Raw genomic sequence first — 26,798 nt, forward strand, 5'->3', positions numbered from 1 at the left:
TAGAGAACCAATTAGTCATTGGTTCATCTCCACTCTAACATCATATAACATTATTCTCTAATCATCCAGATTTAATGTCCGAAGGCCTATACATGATATATGAACCTCTACAACATATAATGCAGTAAAATGGGTCTAACCACTCAATTGAAGGAAACATAGGTTACCTAAGTGTCAAACAACAAGTTATGAACCTTTCCCATAATTTTGACTATGCGCGCGTTACATTGGAAAGTCCTTAGACCACCATCTTCCTTGTGTGGTAATTCTTCCCCCTCATTTCTTCCTTGAACTAAATGCCTTAAAATGGTAGATGGTGAAACAATTGTGTATTTTTTACCCTTTCAAAAGCTGGAGAAAATATAACACGATGGATTAATTAGGTTTTAGAATTTTTGACATCTCTCTATATAAAGAGACTCAAACTGTTATAGCTACACTGCTAGAACGAGAATCATCCCGCTATGGCGGGCTGAAATCAATCTAGCCCAAAATTCAGTATGACAAAAATTGTCATGTGATAAATTTTAAAAAATCTTACACCAAACTTTTGAATTTTTGGGAATCCGCACGAGGTGCCCTTTAGTACTGATGAATCAGATCGTTACAATGTTAAAGGTTAATTTAAATGATAATATCTTTTTAAAATAGTAACAAGAACCTCTTACCCATTTTCCCTAATTTTTAAAGACTTAATCAATTAGAGCCCTTTTGAATTAGTTTTCTTAATTTGTTTATAAATTAAGTGACAAGTCTTCCTAAGTATTTTTTAAATTATTTATAATATTAGAATATTTTAAAAGTAGTAAAACTGTGGCACAACACGCACAATGTACAACATTTTTAATCATGTTTGTAAATGAAATGATATAATTGCAAATAGAGACGGATCTAAACGACACTTGAGAAAGATAGGAGAATTTAGAACTAAGAAATGGTTAAGCCACAAGCATTGTCAATCTAAGGATTAGTACTGAAATAAATTAAGTGTTAAATCATACTTTTGTATGTTGGATTAATTATATAAAAGACATGTTGGATTTTAAAAGGTGTGAATAGAAAGTGAAGAGTTGCGATTTTTATGAAGAGTTGTGACTTTTATGAAGAGTTGTGAATTTTATTAAGAGTTGTGACTTTTATGAAAAGTTACGACTTTTATGAAATGTTGTGACTTTTATGAAAGGTCGTGAACATTCGAAAGATTGTAATTCTTTCAAAGGTTTTTGACCTTTTCGGTAAAGTAAAACAAGAATATTTTCGCACAACCCTTTGTTTTCTATAAATTGATGAATTTACTCTCATTCTAGTTAAAAAAACTAATTTTTCTGGACTTCTACGACTTGTACTAAATCTAGTATTCAGAGTGTAATTTACTGTCGTTGAATGGTTCACTGACACCGTGATTTTAGGTACCGATACACTGGTGTGTAAGATCGTTTTATCCTGGTAGGATATATTCTGTTAACCTTGGATACTTGAGGGGAATAATTTCAGAAAGGAGTCTTTGTTCATTTTGGCTCATTTTCTTTCTTTGAGTAAAATATTTTTGTATTGTTTCTAATCAGTTTTCGATTCTATTTTCTCTGCTAGTCTTAATTTTTTAGTTTTGAAAATACTCTTTTGTTGTTTCTTACCAAGTTCTTAGAAGTTCTGTTCTAAGTATATCATGAATACAAGATGAACAACAATATTAAGGAATTAGTATAATGTGTGTATTTCTTGTATTCTACTAATTGAGGGAAACAAATCATGGAAGTAGAAGATTAATGCATTACTTCTCGAGAATTTGATGGTTTGTTTAGCAAGGTCGAAGTGAGAATGTACTATAAGAATTAATGGTATTTCAATTAAGATTACAGCCAGGTAACCTTCTTGTTATTTTCTAAGGAGTAAAATAGTGTCTAAAAGTTGATAATTTTGATATTTATCAGGTATATCTTTGGAAAAAGATCTGCAAACCATATGACTTTTTCTTAATGAATTTTCCTTTGCAGAAAGTGTTGCTTTTAAAAATTTTTAATTTGCAGAATGAGAGATGCACATTTTTGTTTGATAAAATAGCATGTAAAAATGTTATAGTTGGAAGACTAGTTGAAAAGAAAAACATTTCTATGTGATAAATAATATGTTTTATTCTGTTTGGAGAAAAAAACTTTTGTAGTTTTGTACTCCGTGTGAAATTTGATTGTATCTAATTTTTGTAGACTAAAATTTTTTGTAGTTTTCTACTTTGGGTAAATTAGACAATGCAATTGATTTGAAGAATATAAAAACTTCACATAATAAATAAGTTAATGTTTTACTTTTGTCTTTCTATAAACTTTACTGTTATACAGAAACAAGTTGTACAAAATTTTTTGTCTTTATTGTTTGTATCCTAAATACTAAGAGGCATGTCTATTTCTAATAGAGGAAAAATACCAATGACTTAGACTTTCTGATTTTGTGTCTCTATTGAAGGAACTTTGATATTTTCAAAAGAGGTTACATGTTGCCAATGACACTTTGATAGTATGAGAAACATATGTTAAAAAAAACTATTTTTAAAAAACTTGAAAGATATTTTTGAGATCATATATAAAATTTGGGGGGTTATATGCTTATGAGAAAGATAAAATTAGACTTAGTGTCTAATTTAAATTTGGAGCACAAGATAGAAATTTGATGATACTTTTGTATTATGTTAGTTCCACCAAATTCTTGGAGTATATTTGATATTGTGGTCATTGAATTTCTCTTTTACTAGTATACTAGTATTCCTGCCCGCGTGCTGCGCTGAATTAAATGTAATAATTTTTGTATTAAATGTGATATAACTTATGCAAGATTTAAAATATATAACTTATTTAATTGGTTGGTGATAATGATAATGATTCACTTAAAATGGTAACATTTGTAATTGATTTCAAATTAAAATTAAAATATTAATTTTATTATTATGATAATTATTATCATTACTGTTAAAATGGTTATATTACAATAGTTTTAAGTTATTCTTCAATAAATTTATGGCAATGCTAGCAAAAGAAGAATGCAGTATGGCAATGCTTGTTGATGATATGGATATCTCCCGCCTCATGGTGTTTGCACAACGAATAGTAGAATCCAAACTCAAAAAGTAGAAATGGACAACGACGGGTCCGATGGATATGACCATTTTAAGAATCGACAAGAGTTTTCCGGACAAGGTTATTCTAATGCCTTAAGTATAAATATAAGGATGAGGAGGTGTCTAACACTAGACCACAAGGGAAAAGCAATGAGTCCCTATGGCCTACTTGTTTTAGGTATGGTAAGAGACATAAGTGTTTGGCAGGAAGAGATGGTTAGTATGGGTGTGGTGAGAGTGGCCACATGAAGAAAGATTGCCCAAAGGCAAACGCTAATATAAGGTAGGGTAATCAAGTTGCTACTAGTGGTGTGGATGATGAGCTAAAAAGAGGAATGGGTTCTATGCTCTCCAATTCAAGGATGATCAAAAGCGACATTCTCATGTCCCTTTTCGGTATGTGCTTCTTTTATGATTTTAGAAAAATTTCCACATTTATTGTTCTTATTACTTGGTATGATGGACTTGATGTTGTCCTTATGATGATGATGTTTATGAAGGTGTGTAGGCCTTGATAGAATTGATGTTTTTGCATTATGTTGCCTCTTGTTGTAGAATCATGAGTTAATATGCATTTTAGACCTAATGAGTCTATTTTGAGCATGTTGTAGCTAGGAGATGTTATATTCTCCTTAGAAATAAGTAATATAATTATTTAATGCATTTTGAGTTGCATTGAGTATGTCTAGCTTGGAATTAAAGTTCCCTTCATTGGGTGTGTGCATTTAAAAATGATGCATACATGATGGGATACTAGTCTTGAGTTGTGGTGTTTCCCTATGAAGGTTTAAGGTGTCATTCGGGAACGAATGTTCCCAGGGCGAAGTGTTGAAACACCCAAGAAATCATAGGGCCTTAGCTAGAGCCCTACATGAGGTCTAATAACTTAAAAGGGTTAAAATGAAGTTTCTAGATCCAATCGAATTCAATTAACTTAGTTTGAAAGTGTTAGTGCATAAACTTTAAGAAACAACCATGATGTCCGGAAACTAGTCGTTTGAACTAGTGAGGTGTTAGTTCTTGAGATGGGGCTTTAGAGTGTCAATTGTGGACTAAATCTTGTAATAGTGATTTATGTAGGTAAAATTAATTGTTTAGGGTCCAAATGTCCACGTACGACCCCCCAAGGGATCGTTGAGAAGGACCCAACCTTTGACCAAAAGCTGTCAAAAAGATAGCATGACCTACAAAGGCAATTAACGCCATCAGTTGATCCACGCCCCGTGGATTGGGTTCGTGGATCAGGCCTTCAGCAGTCCTTGGTTCCCTGCAACCTTGGGGTCTCATACACAAAAGACGACATGCCAGTACGGCCCGTAGACCCATCCACGATCCGTGGATGGGCAATCCTAGGTGCTGCCAACATTCCAAACCTCTAGATTTAGATTGGTGTTTTGGAGTCTTGTTGGTTTATTTATTAAGGGATTAGAGGTCTTTTTAGTTATTTATTTAATTAAACTTTTAATCTAAAAAGACCCTAAACTAAACCATGGAATCGTTTGGAAACAAGACCGCCAAATAGTTGGCAAAAACAGCTTTTGGAGGTGATCTACGGATGGTAATTGACGACCCTTCAATTGATTGACGCCCCATCAATCATGAAAGTCACTCCATAGTTAGTGTTTTTAGAGTCCTGCAACATTTACACTCCAAGACCCAAACAACGAGACCAAACCACGGACCATTAATCAATTGACGGTCCGTGGATGGCCAAGTCGTGAATGCTGCCAGTTTTAGTTATTTTAGTTTTTAGTTGGGAGTTGGGTGTGGAGTTAGTTATTATTTACGGGTTATTAGGGGTTGGTTAATTGGTTGATTATCCATCTATATAAGCCTGAATAAACCCTAAGCTAACCATTCTAACTAACCCACCATAAGACCCCATAGCTCTCTCCAAATATTTCCTCTCTAGAAATGAAGAAGAAGAAGAGAAACGAAAGGGCTCTTACAACGATTTCTCCTCATTGTTTCAAGATTAATTAAGGTATGTGAATCTCCTTCATCCATGGATTCTTCGATCCATAGATCCCCCATAGTTTCCTTCAATTGTGAATCCAAATACCCAATCTATATAGGGTTGTGATTACATTGTGGGTAAGACTTTATTGTGATTCCAAAGTAGTGGATAGCATTCAATCAGGTTTGAGTTATGTTTATATGATGATTATATGATGTTACATGTGAATTCCTTGATGAATCCCAGTTTAGACTGATGAAGGTGATCATTGTTGGTTTAGGCCATTAGAGACAAGGTTAAAGGTTCTAGATTGATCTTCTTAATTTAATTGTCTTGAATACTTATTGATCATAGTTAGGATCATCTAAATATGAATTGAACTATACCTTGTTGAGTATCATTGATATTGACTTGTAAAGCTTGAATTTAACCTTAAAGATGAATTATGGTTAGATTCACCTAGTAATGAAGAATGTGATGAGAATTACTTATAAAGAAGCCTATTACTTGAAAGTCTTGTAATCTACATATCAATGAGGATAGAATGAAGTAAAGTTTCAATGTAGGGCTTGAAGTCATTATGTCGATCACTAGATCTTATAAAATGAGTCTAATATGATGAGTATCTTGCATGTATGTAGAATGTGAAAGGTTAATCACCTAAACTGAGTCATGGTTGTTGTAATAGAATAGCTTGAGGTTGAGCCTTATGATTCTCTCATGGATATTTGAATTATGTAGGGAATGGAGTATCTCACGATAGTTTGGGATTGAGGAATTAAGCTCTCTAATGTTTAGCTTGGTCTTACATTTAGTATGATGCTTGTTCATGGTAGCTTGCATTGGTATTATGCAAGGTAGCCTAGGATGGAGGATCGATACTCTCCTAGGATTAGATTGAAGTAGAATGACTAGAATGCCTTCATGGAAGCTTGACTTTTTTAGGCCAAGACCAATTCATGGTAGCTTAGGATTGAGATGTTACACTCTCCTAAGAATATCTTAGGGTTGAGGACTTATGATCCCCTATGGATAGCTTGCATCTACATGAATGGTTGCATGGTGGCTAGGTTGGTATTATTATATCCTTCCTTTGTTAGCTGGATTGTATGTTATGATGTTTTCTATGGTAGCAGGTCTACTATGTTAGTATGCTAAACTTAATTGACCAGAATGAAAGATAAGTTAGCTTGTATTAGGTTAGCCTAAAGAAGTACTTAGTATAAATGGTAGTAAGGGATGTCATTCATACATGTAACAAGTATGACTTGAAGCTACTTATGAAATGACCTCTTATGTGATGTATTCCTAGCTTAGGTAGTTACTATAGTTGCCTTCCATGATATGAATGACTTAGGGTGATAGTTCCTTGTAATTATAAAGTAGGTCTATTAGTGACAGCTAGAGTTGATGAAAGTGATAAAGTGACTTCAAGATATAATTAGTGTGTGTGGTAGAATGGGATGCCGCACATGCATTGCACAAGTGTGACTTGAGGTGACCTAGGGGTATAGTGCTCTAATGTCATGAAGAACTTAGGTCTTAATTATGAAAATGGATTATGATTAAGAATGACCAAAGAGAGTTACTTAGATTAGGTAGTAGTATGGGATGTTACCTTGTCCTTACCTTGTCCTTGCACAAGTATACTTGGAGGTGACTTGTGATGTAGTTCACATGAGTAAGAAGGACAAATAGTTGAAGTATGAACTTATGTATGCCTTATGTTGAATTACTATGTTAGAATGATTATGTTGTATTTATGCTATGATTATGTTATTTTCTCTTATGATTATGTCTTATAATTATTAACCCTTTGAAATCTTATGTTTTATATGTTAGCTTTCTTACTTAGTTCTTTTTTACTAACGCACATTGCCTATATTTCTAACCAAATGTAGGGGCTATTGGGAGATTGAGTGCTTGAAGGCTATGTTTCTATGTTTGGAGAAGATTGAAGATTGGTGAGTCCTCAGAGCATTTGAGGACAACACCCTTATATTCCCTTTTATTTCTTTTATTGTGTTTTAAGACTTTTCTGGGCTGCGTCCCAAGACATTATTACTCATGTATCCATAGATGGTTATGAGACACATGTTGGAAAGACTTCCGTTGTTAGAAAATGATTTTCGTTTTATGTTTAAAGAAAAGTTTTAAATTCCCTCTATTTTTATATGATGTTATGTAATGAAGCTAAGAGGATTGTATAGGACCTCAGAGAGGTCAAGTACGTTATGTTACGACTTGGGGTACTTTAGGGTCGTGACAAAAATATTTGTGAGAAAAAGCTACCTCGTGGAGAGCTTTTCAAACTCAATATTTTTATTTGTTCTTACTTGCTTGAGTCAAACTATTTGTGACATGAACACATGGGACAAGTCAACAACAATTGTTAGGAAAAGTGATCAACTTAGATGTTTTGTCTAACCTTGAGTTCAATAAATAAAATTGTCAACTTTGTGCGAAATCTACGTATGCTGAGCATCATTATAAACTTGTTGAAAGGAATTCTAATCCCTTAGAGTTGATTTACACTGAAATTTGTGATATGAAGTCAACACGGTCTCGTAGTGGGAAAAAGTATCTCATTACTTTCATCGACAATTGCATTAGAAACGACTATGTCTATTTGCTGAATGGTAAGTATGAAGCAATAAAAATGTCTAGACAATATAATATTGAAGTTGAAAATCAAATGTAAAAAAGAAAAAAAAAGTGATGGGGATGGCTAATATAAATCTCCTTTTGCAATAAGTATGCTTCGAAAATGGATTTATCCATGAAACTATTGTCCTATTCACCTCAATCTAATGAAAAACCGAACATTGAATGAAATGACGGGTGCATTATCTATAAGTTAAGGTTTACAACAAAACTTGTGTAGAGAAACTATCCTTACTACAAAATGGAACATAAAAAAGTTTTATCTTTTCATAAAGAAAATAATTTTTTTGTTCAAGACACAATCTATTCCATATGAGCCATGGAAATTAAGGAAATCCAACTTGAAATATTTCAAAGTATGGGGGTGTCTAGCAAAGTCTAAGTTCATATTCCTAAAAGGATTAAAATAGGACCTGTGACACTGGAGTGTAAAATAAGACTTGAGTAGTCTAAAGAAGGGTCTAAAAGACCTTTATATAAAAAAGAATGTTCTTAATAAAGATATTTAGAGGCGTAGTAAATGTCAAAGGACATCTACTTTCTTTGAATATCATTTTGTAACATTTCTTGTGTCTTCTGCAGACTCATCCTTTTGTAAATATGGTGTCAATAATGAGACTTATGCAATATTGAACAACAATATTGGAAATTAATTTATCTTCTTCCAGAAAATAAACCTTTGGGTTCAAAGTGAATCTTTAGAAAGAAAATGAAATTCGATGGAACTGTTGACAAATATAAAGCAAGACTTTGTGTCAAAGGCTTTAGACAAAAACAAGGTCTTAATCTTGTCGATATAGATACTCGTCAGTTACTAGAATTACATCCATTCAGATGCTACTATTATTAGTTGTGGTATATGACCTCTAAATTCATCAAATAAATTTGAAAAACAGCTTTCTAAATGGAAAACTGGAGAAAGAAATTTACATGGAACAACCTGAGGGTTTTGTGGTTCCTAGTAAGAAAAGAAAGTGTGGAAACTTGTTAAGTCACATTATGGACTAAAACAAACACCCAAAGAATGCCATAAGAAATTTAACCAAATCATGTTGGATAATGGATTTAAGAATGGTGGAAGTGATAAATGTGTTTATATTGAAATCATACGGTCATTGTGTGTTTGTATATTGATGACATGATCAGTAGAGACACTAATGATATAAATGTTACTAAATGTATGCTAGAAAGCAAGTTTGGTATGAATGATCCTAGAGTTGTTGATGTGATATTAGGTATAAGAATCCATATAACACCATAATATTTAGCATTGTCACCGTCTTATTGCATCGAAAATGTACTTGACTAGTTCAAATATTTGGATTTCAATATTGTGAAGACTGCAACAAATGTGAGCTTTGCATTTCAAATGAGTGAAGCCGAAAGTGACTCACAATTGAATTGTGTTAGAAAATTGGGAAGTATGATGTACATCAAAACTGTACGCAATCAAATATAATATGTGCTATTAGTAAACCGACTCTGTTAATGAGTAATCCCAACCAAACTCATTGGATGACAATGAAAATAGTTTTGGGGTGTCTAAACCATACACAAAACTATAACAATGTCCAACAGTATTGAAAGGATATAGTGATGCAAATTGGATCACGGGGATCAAATGAAATAAATCCACAAATAGATATGTATTTACTCTTGGTGGAGGAGCAGTCTCTTGGAAATCTTCCTAAAAAACATGCATCATTATCTCTACAATGATCTCTAAGCTAGGTGTTCTAGATAAGACCGCTGAATAAGTTGAAAGACTCTGAAATTTCTTGATGTATATTCTTTCTTTGACCCAAACCATTGGCATAAGTACATATACACTTTGATAGTCAAGATGCAATAAGTAGGGCTTGAAGGATGATATGTAGCGGGAAGTCTCGTCATATAAGACATAGGCCTAATACCGTTAGAAAACAACTACTCTCTATTGGAATTATCACAATTGACTAGGTAAAATTGAAGGATAATGTGTCAGATCCATTTACAAAAACGCCTAACTAGTGAGAAAGTTGAAAAATCATTTAAGGGAATGAATTTACGGCTTCAGACAAGTAATCATGGCGGTAACTCTATTTAGAAGATTGGAGATCCCAAGAGCTAGATTCAAGGAGAAAGTTGTGACTGACGATTCAATATTGTCAACCAACTCAATCAATTCTTTTGATGAAGACAATGCTCTGGAACAAGGATACAACATTAAAGCTTGTTAATGAGTTAAGAAAGCTTATTGTTTTTATGATTTACTAAGTTTGACAAATTTTACCAAATAGTGAATCTACGTGATAACACAATTAGAAATCACCCATGTGAGTGTGAAGTTTAAGCTGCTTCAAAGAGGATAATTTTAAAAAGCCCATCTATCTATAAGCTCATGAAACTAGGAGGTGTTCATGTCTAAAAGGAACACAAACGTTAGAATCATAAATGGTAAAGGGTTACATGTGTGACATATGGTTGTCTAGGTATGCACCAAAGCGCGATGGTTCAAAGATATTACATCTATCGATTGACCGAGTATATCCGACCTATCTTTACTACAAAAAGTCCAAGGGAAAACCTATTTATTCAGATGCAATTAATTCTTGTTTGTAAAGTACACATACCTGTCAGTTTTTTTGTGTTGGAGTCATTCCCCATTCATGCAGGGATTGTTGGGTTTTAAAAGGTGTGAATGAAAAATGAAGAGTTGCGACCGTTATGAGGAGTTGTGACTTTTATGAAAAATTGTGACTTTTATGAAATGTTGCAACTTTTATGAAAAGTTGTGACTTTTATGAAAGGTTGTGACCTTTCTGAAAGATTGTAACTTTTCCAAATGCGTGTGACCTTTCCGGTAAGGTATAATAAGAACCTTTTCACACTACCCTTTATTTTCTATAAATTAAGGGATTTCCTCTTTTTTAGTTAAAAAAGTTTAATTTTTCTAGACTTCTTCAACTACTACTACTACATCTAGTATTCAAGGTGTTCTTTACTGTCGTTGAGTGGTACGCTGACAAAGTGGTTTTATTATTCTATCCTAGGAGGATATATTTCATTTAGCTCGAGTACTTGAGGTGAATAATTTCCTTAAGGAGAAACAGTGCATTCAGTGAACTCGATTTTCTTTCTTTGAGAAATTTTTTTTTATATTGTTTCTAATTAGTTTCTGATTTTATTTTCTCTACTAGTCTTAATTTTCTAGTTTCTAAAATACTCTATTAACTTTGTGTTTCTTACCAAGTTCTTCAAAGTTTTGTTCTAAGTATCTTAGAAATACAAGATGAACAATAGAACAAGCATTTTTATGAAATAATTTAACTGAGTATCTAAAGTGTATTATAGAGCACAATATTATTTGAATTTTATGTATTAAATTACTGTTAATTGGATTTTTGTAAAATATTACTTAAAGTAAGTCTTGAAAATAAAATTAAAAATTATAAAAATGATGGCAAAAAGGAAAGTAAGTAGTTCAACAACATCAATAAAAACAATCAATTTTTTTTTTAAAAAAGAACAATATATGTAACTAACTAGAGATTTTAATCATTTTAAAATGTTTTATATTGCTAGTGTTGTTTGAGACTTATTTGCTGAATCAAACTAGATAAAAATATAAGTGTAAATTAAAAATATAACTATCTACGTAGTGTGTCTGTCCTCTTTGAAGGCCTGAATCTGTGACCTAAAGATTGTCACAACCCGAGTTTACACCCTGGACGTGGCCGACACTCGAGAATCATTGTTGGGTATCCAGGTGAACCCTCATCCTGGATGACTTCAAGCGGAAGACTAACTCAAGCACACTAAAACTTAAAAACTAAATAAAATTCATGAAACTCAAATACAAAGATTTAACTCAAATAATTTACTCTGAATAAAAGTTGAATATTCAACTACTCAACAATAGGCAACTCAACTTTTTAAAACATTTAATAAGATAAATGAAACAGACTTCTCAAACTCTTCTTATTATATATGAAGCCTCCAACTGACAAAGATGAAAGTCAAGACAAGACTCACAACATCCTAACGAATGATATAACTAAAAGTACAAGTGGAATCCTTCGGAAGCAAGGAGGCTCACTATAACTAACTCTAACTGCATGTGGTATCAACAAAGTGTCTGTTGATGACCCTAAATACATGTATGTGCATAATGAAATGATGCAGCATGTAAGGGGAATTTTAAGCATAACACAAGCTTGAACTTGATAAAAAATAAACATACTAACCTCTTCCGAACTCACTCAACTAACTCAACTCAGGAATAAGATACTCAAAACCCAAAGGTGAAATATTCAACTCAGTGAAATAAGGCTTAACTCAATAATAAGATATTCAACTCAGTGAAATAAGACTCAATTCAATAATAAGACACTCGACTCTTGGTACTCAAACTTTTGATACTCAACTCAATATAAAGCAACAATAAGGGATGAAATATATGGAAAGCTTTTTAAACACTAGAAAGAAACTCAATGTATTTAATAATACAATATACTCAGTTTGTATGTAAGAATACAATATAAACTTTGTTTGTATATGAAAATACAAGTAAATGCTGTATAAAATACAAATATCTCTGTGAGAGTTTCTTTAATTGATAACTATCACTATGAGCCATTTGATGATACATCGTCTCTCCCACGCTGTCAGAATTGTCCTATACCTTGTCAGGGTATAAGACCTACTTATGACCTACTCACTGTGGTTCCACTAGTCTATGCTAAAAAGCAGCAAGGAATCATCTAAAAGTATGACACTTTCTACCCACGTTGGCTACATGATTTATGAGTCTGTGAGTTATCTAAACTCTCAACCATGTTGGTGATCAATATTACTCCCAGAATATACCAACTCATATGTTTGAAAACATAACTTTTTCTGTGGTATGAGATTATTATTCAAAAATCTTTCTTTTAAAAGAGATGGTACTCAAACTGCTCAAAACTCTTTTAGAAATATCAATTTCCTCTCATTTAAAATGTGAAAACATTTACTCTTGGGAATACTTAGTTCCCATATCATTTTGAAGAAAAAGAACTCAACTATGCTCTTTCTCAAAAGCATTTCAAAATCATATTACAATATGATCATTGATGACTCAGAAAGTCATACTGCATAAACATTGATGGTATATCTAGATACCATACTACTCATAAATTTATGACATACTCAATTGCCATATTAAACATGCTTTAAAAAACTGTTTTCTCAAAACTCATCTTTACTTTCTCAAGACACACTTTAATAACTCAACTGTTGGCTTTTTTAATTTTTTTAAAAAATTTATAACTCAAATCATAGGGTTCATGTGGAATTATGAACATGAATGACTCAACTTAGATATGTTAATAGAAATAAAGAACCTAAGTACTTAGAACTCAAGACACGAAGATACTACTCATCTCTAGACTGCTCGACTCGTAGGATTCATGTAAAATTATGGGCAAGAACAAGTTAACTCAAGGATTCATGAGTAATAGGTAGTAGTCCCATGATTGGAGATATAATCTCAAAATGATTAGGAACTCAATACTCAAGACTTAGAACTTGAAGATACTACTCCTCTGAAAGATTCTTAACTGATGGAGTTCATGAAAAATTAATGGTCATGAACGACTCGACTCAAGGTTATAAATAACAATATGGAACTCAGGTATACGACTGTTCTCATTCTCATACTTACTTCCTCAAAACATAGCTCAAATCGACAGTAAATCTAAAAGGATTCACAATTGAACTCAAAGACTTTCTTAAACTCTACTCTTAACTCTTTCTTGTGTTTGAATTATGAATTTAAGAGTTCTAATTCATGATATGAAGGATTTCAATAAAAATATAGCAATTCTATAATTAGGGATTAAACTTTTAAAAGAAACATGAACTCAAGAACTCAAAATTAACTTATCTCATTACTCAAATCTAGGGGAAGTATCGTAGATTACTCTTTTACTGATCTGAAAGTAGATGTAGGGAATGAGAACGAGTTAATCTAATATTATGATATCCTTTCACACCTTGAAGGATAAGTTTCATGAAGAATCTTGAAGAAGAACTTGATTAAAAGCCTTCAAACCCTAGTTTGAAGGTAAACGATCAAGAAAACCTTTCTTGAGATTCTTGAAATCTCAATAGTGAAGAATTATGATTTTCATTAGTGATTCATAGTTGTATTAATGAATTTCAGTTGAAATTAATAGAATTCTTGGAGAAAAACTTACCTTGAAGAAAATTTTGAAAAAGATTGGAAGAATCTTAAAAAAGATTGAAAGAATCTTGAATGTAATCTTCTACTTTGAATTTTCCTTAGGTTTGTGTCTTAGGGTTTTGGCTTGGAGGTAAAAAAAAAAATAAAAACAACACTTTTTAATGTTTTCCCATCGACTAATTTGTAAGAGTCTTTTTAGGTTAATAAAATAGTCATAACTTTTTCTCAGAAAATGGATTGACACAAAATTTGTAGTGTTGGAATGTAGATTCAAATACCTTCAATTCATAGGTTATGGCTCACCTAAATCTTTATCTTCTAAAATATGGTTGTTTGAAGTTGAAACAGATAGACTCTTACATCAAAACTTAATCGATAAAGAAACTTTTAGAACACTTATCAATAACTTATCTAGAAAGTAAATTGATTAATATTTATGGATAGATTCGCAAATAAAACACATGGTCGGCATGTGGGTTAATGAAACCAATACTTAGGGATAAAATCCATGGCGAAAATTCACAACAAAACTCAAGAACCTCAACGAACGCCTTGATCCTTTCTTCTTTTCTCTTCTTTTCTCTTCTTTTCTCTTCTTGAACTTTCAACTAAAACCCTAGGTGTATATTAGGATTATAAAATTGAAACTAATAGGATTATACCCTTAAAACCTTACAAAAAAAAATTAAATCTTATTGTGTAAAGAAAAGACCAAAGTGTCCCTCACTATTTTGGGTAACATTTTTTAACTAGATAACCTGACTTCATCCTGTACTGAGAGTCAGCAAACTCGGTGGAGTTGCAATGATATTAATTCAATTCTCTTTCATAATATATCTTTTTTTCCATCTAAATTATCCTGTACTGAGGGTTGTGGTCGTGTGAAGTTGATCCAAAACATATAACTTAAGCATAACATGTAAAATTTCATGTTTTGCTATTTACAATTAAGTTCGTTATGGAATTCAAGGTGCTACATCTAGTGACCTGACCTTATTACTAAAGAAATTTTTAATTCCTTGGTAGGAATTTACTCACTATGAAGGATGGTTCGAGCCTTAGTTTGTAGAAAATTCTAGGGCGTTACATAGGTCTTATAGAATGAAAATTATACATGTAAATAAATTAAATCATTGTTATTTTTCTTTTATCTTTATATTCAATTTACCATTATTACATTGTAGTAGAAACAATAAGCAGATAACGTCCATTAGGAATCATGGTAATCACGTATACGTGACATTCCATGAAAACACTAAACAAATGTGATAAAACACTTGATAATAAGACTAAAAATGTGAAAAAATAAACAAATATAAAAATACATGTGAAAATTAATAAAATGAAAATATTAAATAAAAACAACAAATTAATTGTATTTATCTTTAGATTCAATTCAACACTATTACTTAACAAGTGCACCCCAATAAATAAGAAGAAAACATTAGTTAGAAACCATGATAATCACGTAATAGATTCGTATAATACAAAACACAAACTAAACGTGACAATACACGAGAAATAGAGTCATAATATAAAAAAATGATAATACATGTGACAACAGTGAGACTTGTGGTATGAAAATATTGAATACATGTTACAATACTCGTGACATAATCACTCACACACCTACTATAAATTATACATCTGTTTCTCTCAGGATTGCTCAACATAATTCAATAAAAACATCACATTTTCTTTTGCGATGGAAAATGAGATCAAGAAAGGCAAGGAAAAGATCGAGTTAAAGTTAATTGAATTTGAGAGAGCACGCGCTATAAGTTTTTCCCAAAGGAAAAATACCCTGTTACAAGATGCAGAAAAGCTTGCAAAACAGAGTGGATATGAAGTTGGCGTTATGCTTTTTTCACCCGGTGGAAAACCATTTTCTTGTGCTTCCACAAGTATAGAAGATATAATTGGTAAGTTTTTGAAAGGGAAACTGGAGGATCACCAACGTTATCATGTTGAGGTTAAATCAATTGGATTTGAGGAACTTGAAGATCTTCGCAAAGACTTGCAAACACTTAACAAGAAAGAAAGAAGATGAATATTAATGTATATGATTAAACACCCTGGCTCATAAGAAAGAAGATGAATATTAATGTATATGATTAAACACCCTGGCTCATAAATTCCTCCAGATAAACCATAGAGGAGCAGAGGGAATAAAACAAAAAGTGCTATTTTGGGTGAGTATTTAGAGTTTGATTTAAATGTTTTCCCTGATCCAAAAGAAGATGAGACTTCTTGAACTCATAATTCTCAAGGAGTTGTTAACTTAACGTCTTAATGCTAGAGCTATACTTGTAGAAGTCTTTATCAGTGATCGAGTATGCTAATATAATTGTCTTTATTAATAATTCACTTGTTTTTAGCCTTCAAATATCCGTTTATATGAGGTTTTAGGACACAAAATAGAAGGTCATTATAACAACCCTAAAAATGACTATGCTAAGTAATGTCTAACATATCTAGAATGCCTAGATTAGACCGGGTTCACACGGATTGATGCGCGTAGAATAAGACCTCTCAGCCTCTGAAACAGCCAATACAACTAACTTATTTAGTTAGTTGAGCTAAGAAATGTTTGGTCCATCCATGTAGGGCACCGAAATATGAAGATTTACCTGGATAGTCTTAACCGGACTTGAAAAAGGATAATCTTAAGTTTGGAGGGTCTAGGGGTAAAATCGTATTTCCAGGCTAAGGTTAGTATTATAATTACCCTAATTAATTAATTAATTAATATGGTTAAGGGGCAATTTGGGTAGAGGTGGCCGAAATTTACCCTTTAAGCAAAATCCTTCTCCACCCGAGTTTGAGCCTTGGTGGAAGCAAAGATTTAATTGATTCATTGTATTTAGTGATTTAGTTAAATTAATTAATATTTAATTTGCTGATTTAATTAAAGGAAAATCATATTTTTAATAAAATAATAATAGTAATAAATAATGGGGAGTCCTAGTTTCACTAAGTCTCCACCTAAGTCTCCTAATCCTAGTCCTCTCATTCTCACGTCTCTCACTCTCATTCTCCCATTTTTGATCAGCAAAAGAACTTAAAATAATAGTTCTCCACTCTTGAACAAATTACGCACAAAAACTCAAATGAAAAGCTAAGCTAAAAATGAAAATCAACAACATTCTTCTCGACGGATTGGGTTTGGGATTTTGGTGGTGAAGCAGTGGTGTCGTGGGAATAGAAAGTATTGAAACAAGTGTTGAACGATATTAAGGTATGGGTTTTCTTCTCTCTTGTCCCCTTTCCCAAGAGACCCTTAAGGTTCAGCTTAATCGCAATTGAAAAACTAAGGTTGTCCCCGTTGCATGGCCTGTCATTAGATCCTTTGAAAGATTCAAAGTATGCGTTGGTATGTCTTTTGGTAGATAATTTTAGGTCTGGTTGTGATTATGTATTGAATGTGTATTTGGAAATATGTAAGGAATGAAAGATGTATTCTGGAAAAGTGTTTACGTTAATTGTTTGAGCATGGGTGTGTTGTAAATTAACTATGTTGCTGCCTGAAATTTGTGTGTTATAAATTTTTGTTTTTCGTATATGTAAATGTTAAAAGTGTGATGTTCATATAAGGGTAATGTTGCTGGAAAAATGTCATCCGAATTACTCCAAGAATCAACATTAAAACTTGAGAGAAAGATGGATTGAAAGACACCAAATTTTCAGCTTGCTGGAAATGTTGGTCTCGGCCAAAAATTTGAAAAGTGAACTATGTTTTGAAATTTTTTAAAAAGTGTGAGGTCATTGGGAATTGAATCCAAGACCTCACCAAATGCAAATTACATAAAAAGTTCATGAGAAAAACGAAAAGAAAATTCAATATGATGAGTGGGGATTGAACCCAAAACCTCTTGAATAGATGAGAGAGTTAGGAGAAAAATAAAAGAGAAAAATAAGATGTGGTGAGTGGGGATCGAACCAACAACCTCTTGAATAGAGGAGAGAATTAGGAGAAAAAAATGGAAGAAAATAAATGAGGTGAGTGGGGATTGAACCCACAACCTCTTGCATAGATGAGAGAATTAGGAGAAATAATAAAGAGAAAAAAATAAAATGAGGTGAGTGGGGATTGAACCCACAACCTCTTGGATAGGTGAGAAAGTTAAGAGAAAAATTAAGAGAAAGAGAATGAGCTTGTGGGGGATTGATCCCACAACCTCTTTGCCTTAAACGAGAAAGAGAGGAGGGAAAAGAAAGAAAATATTATGGGGGTGATGGGGATCGACCTACGGTCCCCCGAATCTGAAATATGCAAGTACCAAGTTTAATATAATATAAAGTGTTGCTCAAGGGGTTAGAAATCGGGTTCCCTTGCCCTATTCTATATTGACATATAAGTCGTACGTGAACAAACAAATAATGAATGATGCCTCTAAGGATCGAAATCAAGATCTTGACATACCAATAAGATGCATAAGTCTTGTACCACATAATCTTGGGTAAGTGTGAGTCACTTAGATGAATTATGAATGAAGCCTCATGGCTTGTGCGTATGGATCCATAAGTCCAGCATACGTTTAAAAGTAATCAAACCTAGGATGTATCTAATGAAATGTTGTGAACCTAAGAGGTTTAAGTAAGAGTGTGAAACATACAAAAAGGCCAAGTGCATTGGCATATGACGAAATGAACATTCACGTAAGGGGAGTGTAGAATGATGTAAAGTCAAATCTAAAGCATACTTCAAAAGAAAGTGTTAAGAATGAATTTATAGTTAATATGTAAAGAAAAGAATGACTTCATGACTATAGGCCAGTGCAAGTAAGACAAGTTGCATCTACGCCTAAAATCAATGCCACTAAATGAAATGACTAAGAGAGTATATTTATGCTAAAGATGAACAAGCAAAGAAAGAGTGGCTACATGAGGATAGGCTAATACAAGTGAGACAAGTTGTATATATGAGGCTAGTGCAAGTGAGAAAAGTTGTACCTACGCCTATATAAGGTCACCAAAAGTACTCACCTCAGAGAGTGTTGAATATTAAGAGACAAGTCTCAATCACACTCCATATGTAAGTGTAAGGACAATTCACACTTAATACGTAATGATGAAATGAGAAATCATCTAATGAGCTATGATGCCTCATGCTAGAAGCCAGCTTCTATGATGTATGAGATAAATGTAATGGAACTTTATACTGAGCACCGATAGTCTAGCTATGAGTTGCGATTCCTTCTTTCGGGAAGGTAGAGGTTCGTGTAATTTTCATGAGATGAGATTATCCGTCCACACGGATATGAGTCTCCTTATATCTCCTAGTCTTTGAACTTATCCTGCCAATATAGGGTTCTAGCAGGGTTTGACTCTCTATTTACGCTAGCATGTTTTGGTTCAATTTAGCCGGTGATTCCACCTCTTTTCGGTGTAGGGTTAAACACTGGATTTCATGATGCTCACATGATCTATGTCGGTTATGGTTAAAGTTCCCTAAGAAAGAATGAGGCCAGTCTCAAGTAATGCACATAATGAAATGAATGATACCAAAGTTGTTAGGATAGGATAATCAAGAGGTGAGCTAGACTTAAGTCATGACACTAGGTCATTCTTGGTCATTGCTCAGCGAACTCGATGAAAGTCTTAAACTACATCCTAGGTATGGTTGGTGTTTACACTAGCTTACGAACGAATGAAAATGAAGTACATATGAATGATGAAGCAGACTCCGTGTTTTCTAAAGAAGGCTCCCTAGTTGAGGTCCCATATGTTGAGCCCTCATTTTGGGAAGTCCTAATGTCAAGTCCATGATTCCAAGGTCTCATGGCATATGGACGAACGATATGAAATATGTTATGTGCTAATAAGCAATGTGTTATGTGCTGTGTGCAATATGTTACGTATTATGATGCATGTTACTCTCATAGCATAACTTATCTAATCCAATTTTTGCAAGTCCACTAACTTGACTTTCCATAATTTATATCATTAGGAAAGAGATCTTCTTAATCATACATGTCCTTGGTGTGTGCTTGCATATACCCATACTTAGTACAAGTGTGTACTAATCCCATACAACTCTCTACTTTTAGGTGAAGGAGCGGCTGGACGCTAGAACTTACGAATCGACGCTGAAGTTATCCGAATGTGTAGCTTTCATCCGGATTTTGTAGGCCCTCATGTTTTTGAGGACGCTTACTATTTTATTCTAGCATTAGACGTAGATATTAGGTAGTGGAGTATGTTCCACTAGTGTTTCTTTCCCAGTTATTTTTAGATATTGTATTGGTGCCATTTTGACAACTCTATATTTTATACAGATATTGACTATGTCTTTCATTTGATTATGTTGATATTAGATGGTTGTTGTGAACGCTTATGAGTTTATGTAGATGTATTATACGAGTTCAATGTTTCTCACTATAAAGTCTAATTAAACAAAAATTTCAAATTTTCCGCTAAAAATAAACCTAGGTGAAGTAATGATGACATGTGTAGGCTTGTCTACGACCTCTGAGAGGTCAACGACGCCGGCCTCGTCTGGGGTCTAGACTCTGGTCATGATAAAGTTTGTATCAGAGCATTAGGTTAATTTTCGAGGATAATAAGGTCACATCAACCACATCGAGTAGTTTCTAAGTCATGGTATTAAAGTGCACAACTATCCTGAATTAGAGACTGCATGATGTGTAGGAAATTCCCTTCTTCTGATCTTATCGTGCCTTCTCTAATGTCTGATTCTTGGTGTTAAGAGCGTATCTAACATCAACTCTTGAGATTCAAAAAGATGAATACGAGGAGAAACGCAGGCGGAGAGATTAGAGGAGCAGCTGCTGGCGTAAAACAAGTTCCTCTCCATGCTCTAGCTGCTGAAATGGAGATGCCTGTTAACCCAACTGGGTTGAAAGATGGAAAAGTGAGGACAACCTTGGTAGATATGGTCCAAGACATCACTTTACAAGCTCAGGCTATGACAGCCCAGACGGAGCAACAAGGTGTTCCCAGGGAGAACCTACCTGCCAGCACCATGGCTAACAAGTTAAGGGACTTCACGAGGATGAATCCTCCCGTTTACACTGGATCTAAGATTGCTGAGGATCTTGAGGAGGAGTGTAGGGCACCTATGCTGCATGATAGCATGGACCTTTTCAGGTATATGGTACATGTCCAACAAGTGGAAAAAAAGCAGGAAGAGAAAGCACGCTAGGGCAGGGAACATGCCAAGGCAAGTTGAGGAGAATTTTTCAAGGAAGAGTAGAACTTAAATCACAGATAAGCCCAGGTTTATAAAGGGACACTCCCACAAAGTGGAGTCAAGTTCATCCAAGGGTCTCTATGATAAGGATTCCGAGACTAGAGTTAAGAGAAACAGTTAAGTAGATACACCTCAGGAGAGGCCACCTTATAGGAAGTATGGCAAACTTCATGGAGGAGAGTGTAGAAGCGGCTCTAACGCTTGTTCAGTTGTAGCAAACCGGGTTACATGATGAAGGATTGTCTGTATATGAGAGGTCGAGAAAAAAGGAAGGAGAAAGTTCAACCGAATGACTGAAGTGAAGAGGCTCCAAGGAGGCGTTTCTTCGCACTCAAGTCTAGGGTGGTAGGGGAAGACACCTCTGGTGATGTCTCGGGTGCATAAACTAAATTATTTTTTCATGTGTATGGTTTTATGCACTAGTATGAAGTTAATATGTTGGGGTTCATCATGTTGATTGCTGACTTATGTGACTTATGTGTTTATTTATGTTGTATGTTTTGATGAGACTAGTTTAGGAAGGAGTTCCTTAGTTTATTAATGTGAAGCTGCTAGTAGGTTTCAAGGATGTGCACCAACCAACTAATATGTAAATCAAATATTCTCCAATAAAAAGCATTGAATAGCTTATGTTTCAGTTGCAAAATTACATAGGGTATAAATGGGCAGGGCGTGGATCAATCTAACAAAGCCATATAATTTCAAATCTTAAGGCCAACAAGATGTTATCTAAGGGGTTCGTTATACTCCTCCTAAGGCTGGTTTTGTTTAAGAAACTCTAAGTTGTAGTGCAATAGTCGACTTGGTGTTGTAAGTCCAAGATCGTATGTGTAATAATTGTACTATGTGAGTTAAAATGAATCCATGTTTGCATGTCATGTTGCTGCTTTTGTGTAGCGTGGATATGATTTTTGTGTTGCATGAGTTGTGAGGTGCATCAAGTTAAGTGTGATTGAGAAGGAAGTTCCTCAACCTCAAATATGAAGCTTCAAATAAGCTTGAATAATATACATTATCCAGAGTAAGTGTGAAATAGAATTTCACAAAGACCAAAGTCTCAAGTATGCAAAAATATTTTCGAAATTCACCCTCTTTATTTTAAAACGATGTGTAGTGTCATTCGGGATGAATGTTCCTCAGGGGGGGATAATGTAACAACCCTAAAAATGACTATGCTAAGTAATGTCTAACGTATCTAGAATGCCTAGATTAGACCGGGTTCACACAGATTGATGCACATAGAACCAGACCTCCGAACCTCTTGGTGAGTTAGTTGAGTTAGGAAAGGTTGGGTCCAGCCATGTAGGGCACCCGAATATGAAGATTTACCCGGATGAGTCTTAACCGGACTTAAAAAGGGGTAATGTTAAGTTTGGAGGGTCTAGGGGTAAAATGGTCTTTCCAGGCTAAGGGTAGTATTGTAATTACCATAATTAATTAATTATTATGGTTAAGGGGCAATTTGGGTAGAGGTGGCTGAAATTGACCCTTTAAGCAAAATCTTGCTCCACCAGGGTTCGAGCCTTGGTGGAAGCAATAATTTAATTAATTTATTGTATTTAGTGAATTAGTTAAATTAATATATATTTAATTCGCTGATTTAATTAAAGGAAAATCAGATTTTTAATATAATAATAATAATAATAATAATAATAATAATAATAATAATAATAATAATAATAATAATAATAAATAATGGGGAGTCCTAGTTTGACTAAGTCTCGACCTAACACTCCTAATCCTAATCCTCTCATTCTCACGTCTCTCACTCTCATTCTCACGTTTTTGATCAGCAAAAGAACTGAAAATAATAGTTCTTTACTCTTGAAGAACTTACACACAAATACTCAAACGAAAAGCTAAGCTAAAAACAAAAATCAACAACATTCTTCTCGACGGATTAGGTAGTCAGAATCTTACCTTCATCAATGAATTCTGTGGAAAAGCAAGTGCAAACTACCAAATTTACTCCTCCTGACTCCAAGAATAAACCTACAAAAAAACAGGAATTTTGGGGCTTCTTTTTACATAAAATCTCATTACGCCTTTCTATAGAGGGCTCAACCCGCTATTACGAAACCTACGTTGGTATAGCGGTTTGCACGTTGCTATAGCAGGGTGCCTCCCCCTATAGTGGGAGAGGTTAAAATTTAGAAACTCATAAATCTGAGAAATGATACTTTTTCACAAATCAACCTGTTTCCTTGACTTCGTGACATATCATTCCATGACAAGTTCAATATTGGAAGTTACAGTTAATCGAATAAGATTTTGTAAAGTTCTATGGACTTGTTAATGTCTTGACTATAGGAATATATTAACCAAGACTCGGCGTTACACCTCACCCATTCTCAGATTGTCCTAGACCTCACCTAATAAAAATTACTTTTGAGGCTGGCCTAGTCAAAAAAATTTAAATCACTGCCCAAAAAAGTTTTCTGGCTCAAATTTTTTAACTATTGATCTACTCGTAACAACTAATCGGGTCATTACATCTAGTCATAAACTGATAAAGGATATATGAATGTTGACAATTTGGTTCAGTATAGTCTCATTGCAATGACAATTTCTATATATGCTAAGAGTTATTTCTAATCATATACATTTCGTCATGATTTATTTGTTAATACTGTCATAGATATTTTATACACCAACAAAATGACGAATTTTACATTTAGAGCTTACAATTGCCTATTCCATTTTTATTTCTATGTACTGGTGCCCTGAAAAACTCTTTTGAGTGTTTGGCCTATGAGTTTAACTAATCCAAGGCCAATGCCTCTCTTTTATTAGATGTGCTTTAGACTATGATTTTCTTGGGTGAATTATTGTTGAGTGAAATTTGGTTTGTAAAAAAAATGCTAAAGTTTCCTTAATTTAATTAAGAACTGCATTGAGTTAATTTTCTTTGTTCACTTGCTAAATTTCTTCTATTTTGTTTGCTGTCAAATACCCATCTTTAGTACACCAAAAATTGTCTCCTTTGTTTGAATTTTAATGTTGTGCCTCCAAGGCCCAAATCTCTCTTACTCGAGTTTGCCTCTTCAAATAGGAACAAAGTATGTGGAGTTCGAAAATGAATGTTTATTACAGAGAAAGGAAAGCCGATATAAAGGTCTTAAATGTAAAAAATGGGTTGTATACACTTCATAAATTTCCAATATACAAGAGATACATGGTGATATACATAAATATGCAATGAATGTATACATTGTATATACAAGATTGAACCAAAAGCCCAAAATGTAGGTGACCTAAAAACAGAGACTACCCATTTGGCCATAGATTTCCCAAATAATATTTGAGGAAAAATTTGGCAAATAATGTTTGTCCATACAATGTGCCATTATTTGGTAAATATTTTTGGCAAATATCCCAAATTCCCAACTATTAGTTTTTTCTAGTATTTGGGCTAAATCTCATTATTTGGGATCTTTTGAAAATTAAAATTTTACCCCAAACTTTTATCTTTTACAAAAACACCCTCTATAGTAGTTGTTTGTGTTGTATTACATAAGTTTTTTATGTGAACACCAAAATAGTGATGAAATATTTAGTGAATATTAAATAATGATATGATTGTTGATGAAAATGATGAAAAATTAACTCAAGGTAATAAAATCATGTGCTTCGTCTACTTCACGATGTATGAAATGATACTTGTTGCACTCGCTCCAAATTACCACATTGCTCTAGTGTGATGGAAACTATTTGTTATTGTTGTAACGAACATCCAATTGACTTGTAATACAAACTTATGGTTAGTTTTAATAGTTTTTAAAACTTATGGGTATAAGTCATATTTTTCTAAAAAGATGAAATATATTTCCCAAATCCTATGACCAAACACATGGTGAAATTTCACCCAATTTTCACTCAAATAATATTTGCCAAGAATATTTGAAAATATATGGCCAAACGCTAGCTAAGTATTGGGCCAAATTCTCAAAAATTATTTTAATTTTGGGCAGAAACCCAAAGCTTATAGTTTCGTATTTCGGGTAGCATAATTTCTTTGTTTGTATTAGTTAGTTATTTCTAAATGTAATTTAGACTAATTTAATTCGGGAAGTTTTGTAAAACAACAATATTTTATCATTTAATAAGATCCCTTTGCAATACTTTCAATAGTTATTAAAAATGACAATGTTTCAGTTTGTTATGGGTTGATTTATGTATTTTATTTTCTTTATTTAGCTTAACATGATATAATTAAGAAATACCAAACTATAGAAAATCAAGGGAGGGAAATATTTCAAATTATATTAAGTTCCTAAAAATCTTCATTCCTTTCCTTACAAAAAGATTATGAAATCTAAAATAGGTGGTCTCTTCTTTCTTTCTAAAGACCATTATTTGTCCTTATCTTTCAAAACTAGTTATTATTATGAAACATTATAATAATATCTTAAAGTTTCATCTGTTAATTTTTATTTTTTTTAAAATTTACAAATATGAACACCTATAGTTTCATATGTTATTAGACACACTTTTCTCACAGCGTATTTATTTATTTACTAGAATTTTATATATATATATGTATATATATACATATATATATATGTATATATATATACATGTGTGTGTGTGTGTGTGTGTATACATATATGTATGTATATATATATATATGTGTGTGTGTGTGTGTGTGTATACATATATGTATGTATATATATATATATGTGTGTGTGTGTGTGTGTGTGTGTGTTTGTGTGTGTGTGTGCGTGTGAGTGTGTGTGTGTAACGACCTGTTTAGTCGTTTTGAGCAGCAGATTTTATTTCTGGAAAAACTGGCTGAGACGACGGATCCCACGACGGACCGTCATGGGCACGACGGACCGTCGAGGGGGTCTCGTTCCAAAACACTTAGAATTCTGAAAATTGGGTACTGAAATCGACTCTCTGAACTTCGCGACGAAATGGCAGGACGGACCGTCGCAGGCATGACGGGCCGTCACAGAACTTTTACTAAAATCAAGTCTCTGAGCTTTGTGACGGACCTGCAGGACGGACCGTCACAGTCGTGACGGACCGTCACAGGCCCCGTAAGCTCACTCGGGTCGGAAATTCTGTTAAGTTTTTAAAGGGGCGTTTTGGACTTTTCATGCTTATAATTATAAAGTTAATGGATTAATATTAATAATTCAATTACTTGGGGGTTAAAGGAGACAACCTTAAAATAAAAAGTGGGTTATTTTATTCATCTTTTTTTTTACTTAATTATATACTAGTTAGGGTAAAAGAAAGAGGGTTTTGGAATAAGAAAAATAGAAAGAATAGGAGAGGGAGAACGATCAAGAGAACAGGAAAACGAAGAGGATAGCAAAGATTTTGAGGATTTCCTTCCTTGATCACGAAATCTTCGGTGGAGGTAGGTTATGGTTTATGTTATTCGTAGTAAACTCTTAATAGCGAATGATATGTATTGGGTAGTATTGTAAACCCTTCTATATGCTTAATTGTATGCTTGTATGAATGTGATTATATAATTGTGATAAAATAAGCATGATGAAGCTATTGAATCCTAAATCTTGAAAAACCCTAATCTACTTTGTTAATGAGATTGATGATACCTTGGTATAAAAGAAGGCTTGATGAACTAAAGTGATGAGAGTAGTGGAGGGGGTGTCACGAACCGACACGTAGAATTAGG

General features: G+C 33.4%; 1 protein-coding gene across 1 annotated transcript; it reads left to right on the top strand.

Moving 5' to 3' along the window:
• The first annotated feature begins 15,640 nt into the window (after window positions 1-15,640).
• Window positions 15,641-15,985, top strand: LOC107022979 (agamous-like MADS-box protein AGL29). Its single transcript, XM_015223538.1, has one exon. It carries the CDS (start codon window positions 15,641-15,643, stop codon window positions 15,983-15,985), a length of 345 nt encoding a protein of 114 aa, XP_015079024.1.
• The last annotated feature ends 10,813 nt before the right edge of the window (window positions 15,986-26,798 follow it).

Source organism: Solanum pennellii, chromosome 1 (genome assembly GCF_001406875.1).
Source record: "Solanum pennellii chromosome 1, SPENNV200".
In the NCBI taxonomy this organism is placed as follows: Eukaryota; Viridiplantae; Streptophyta; class Magnoliopsida; order Solanales; family Solanaceae; genus Solanum; species Solanum pennellii.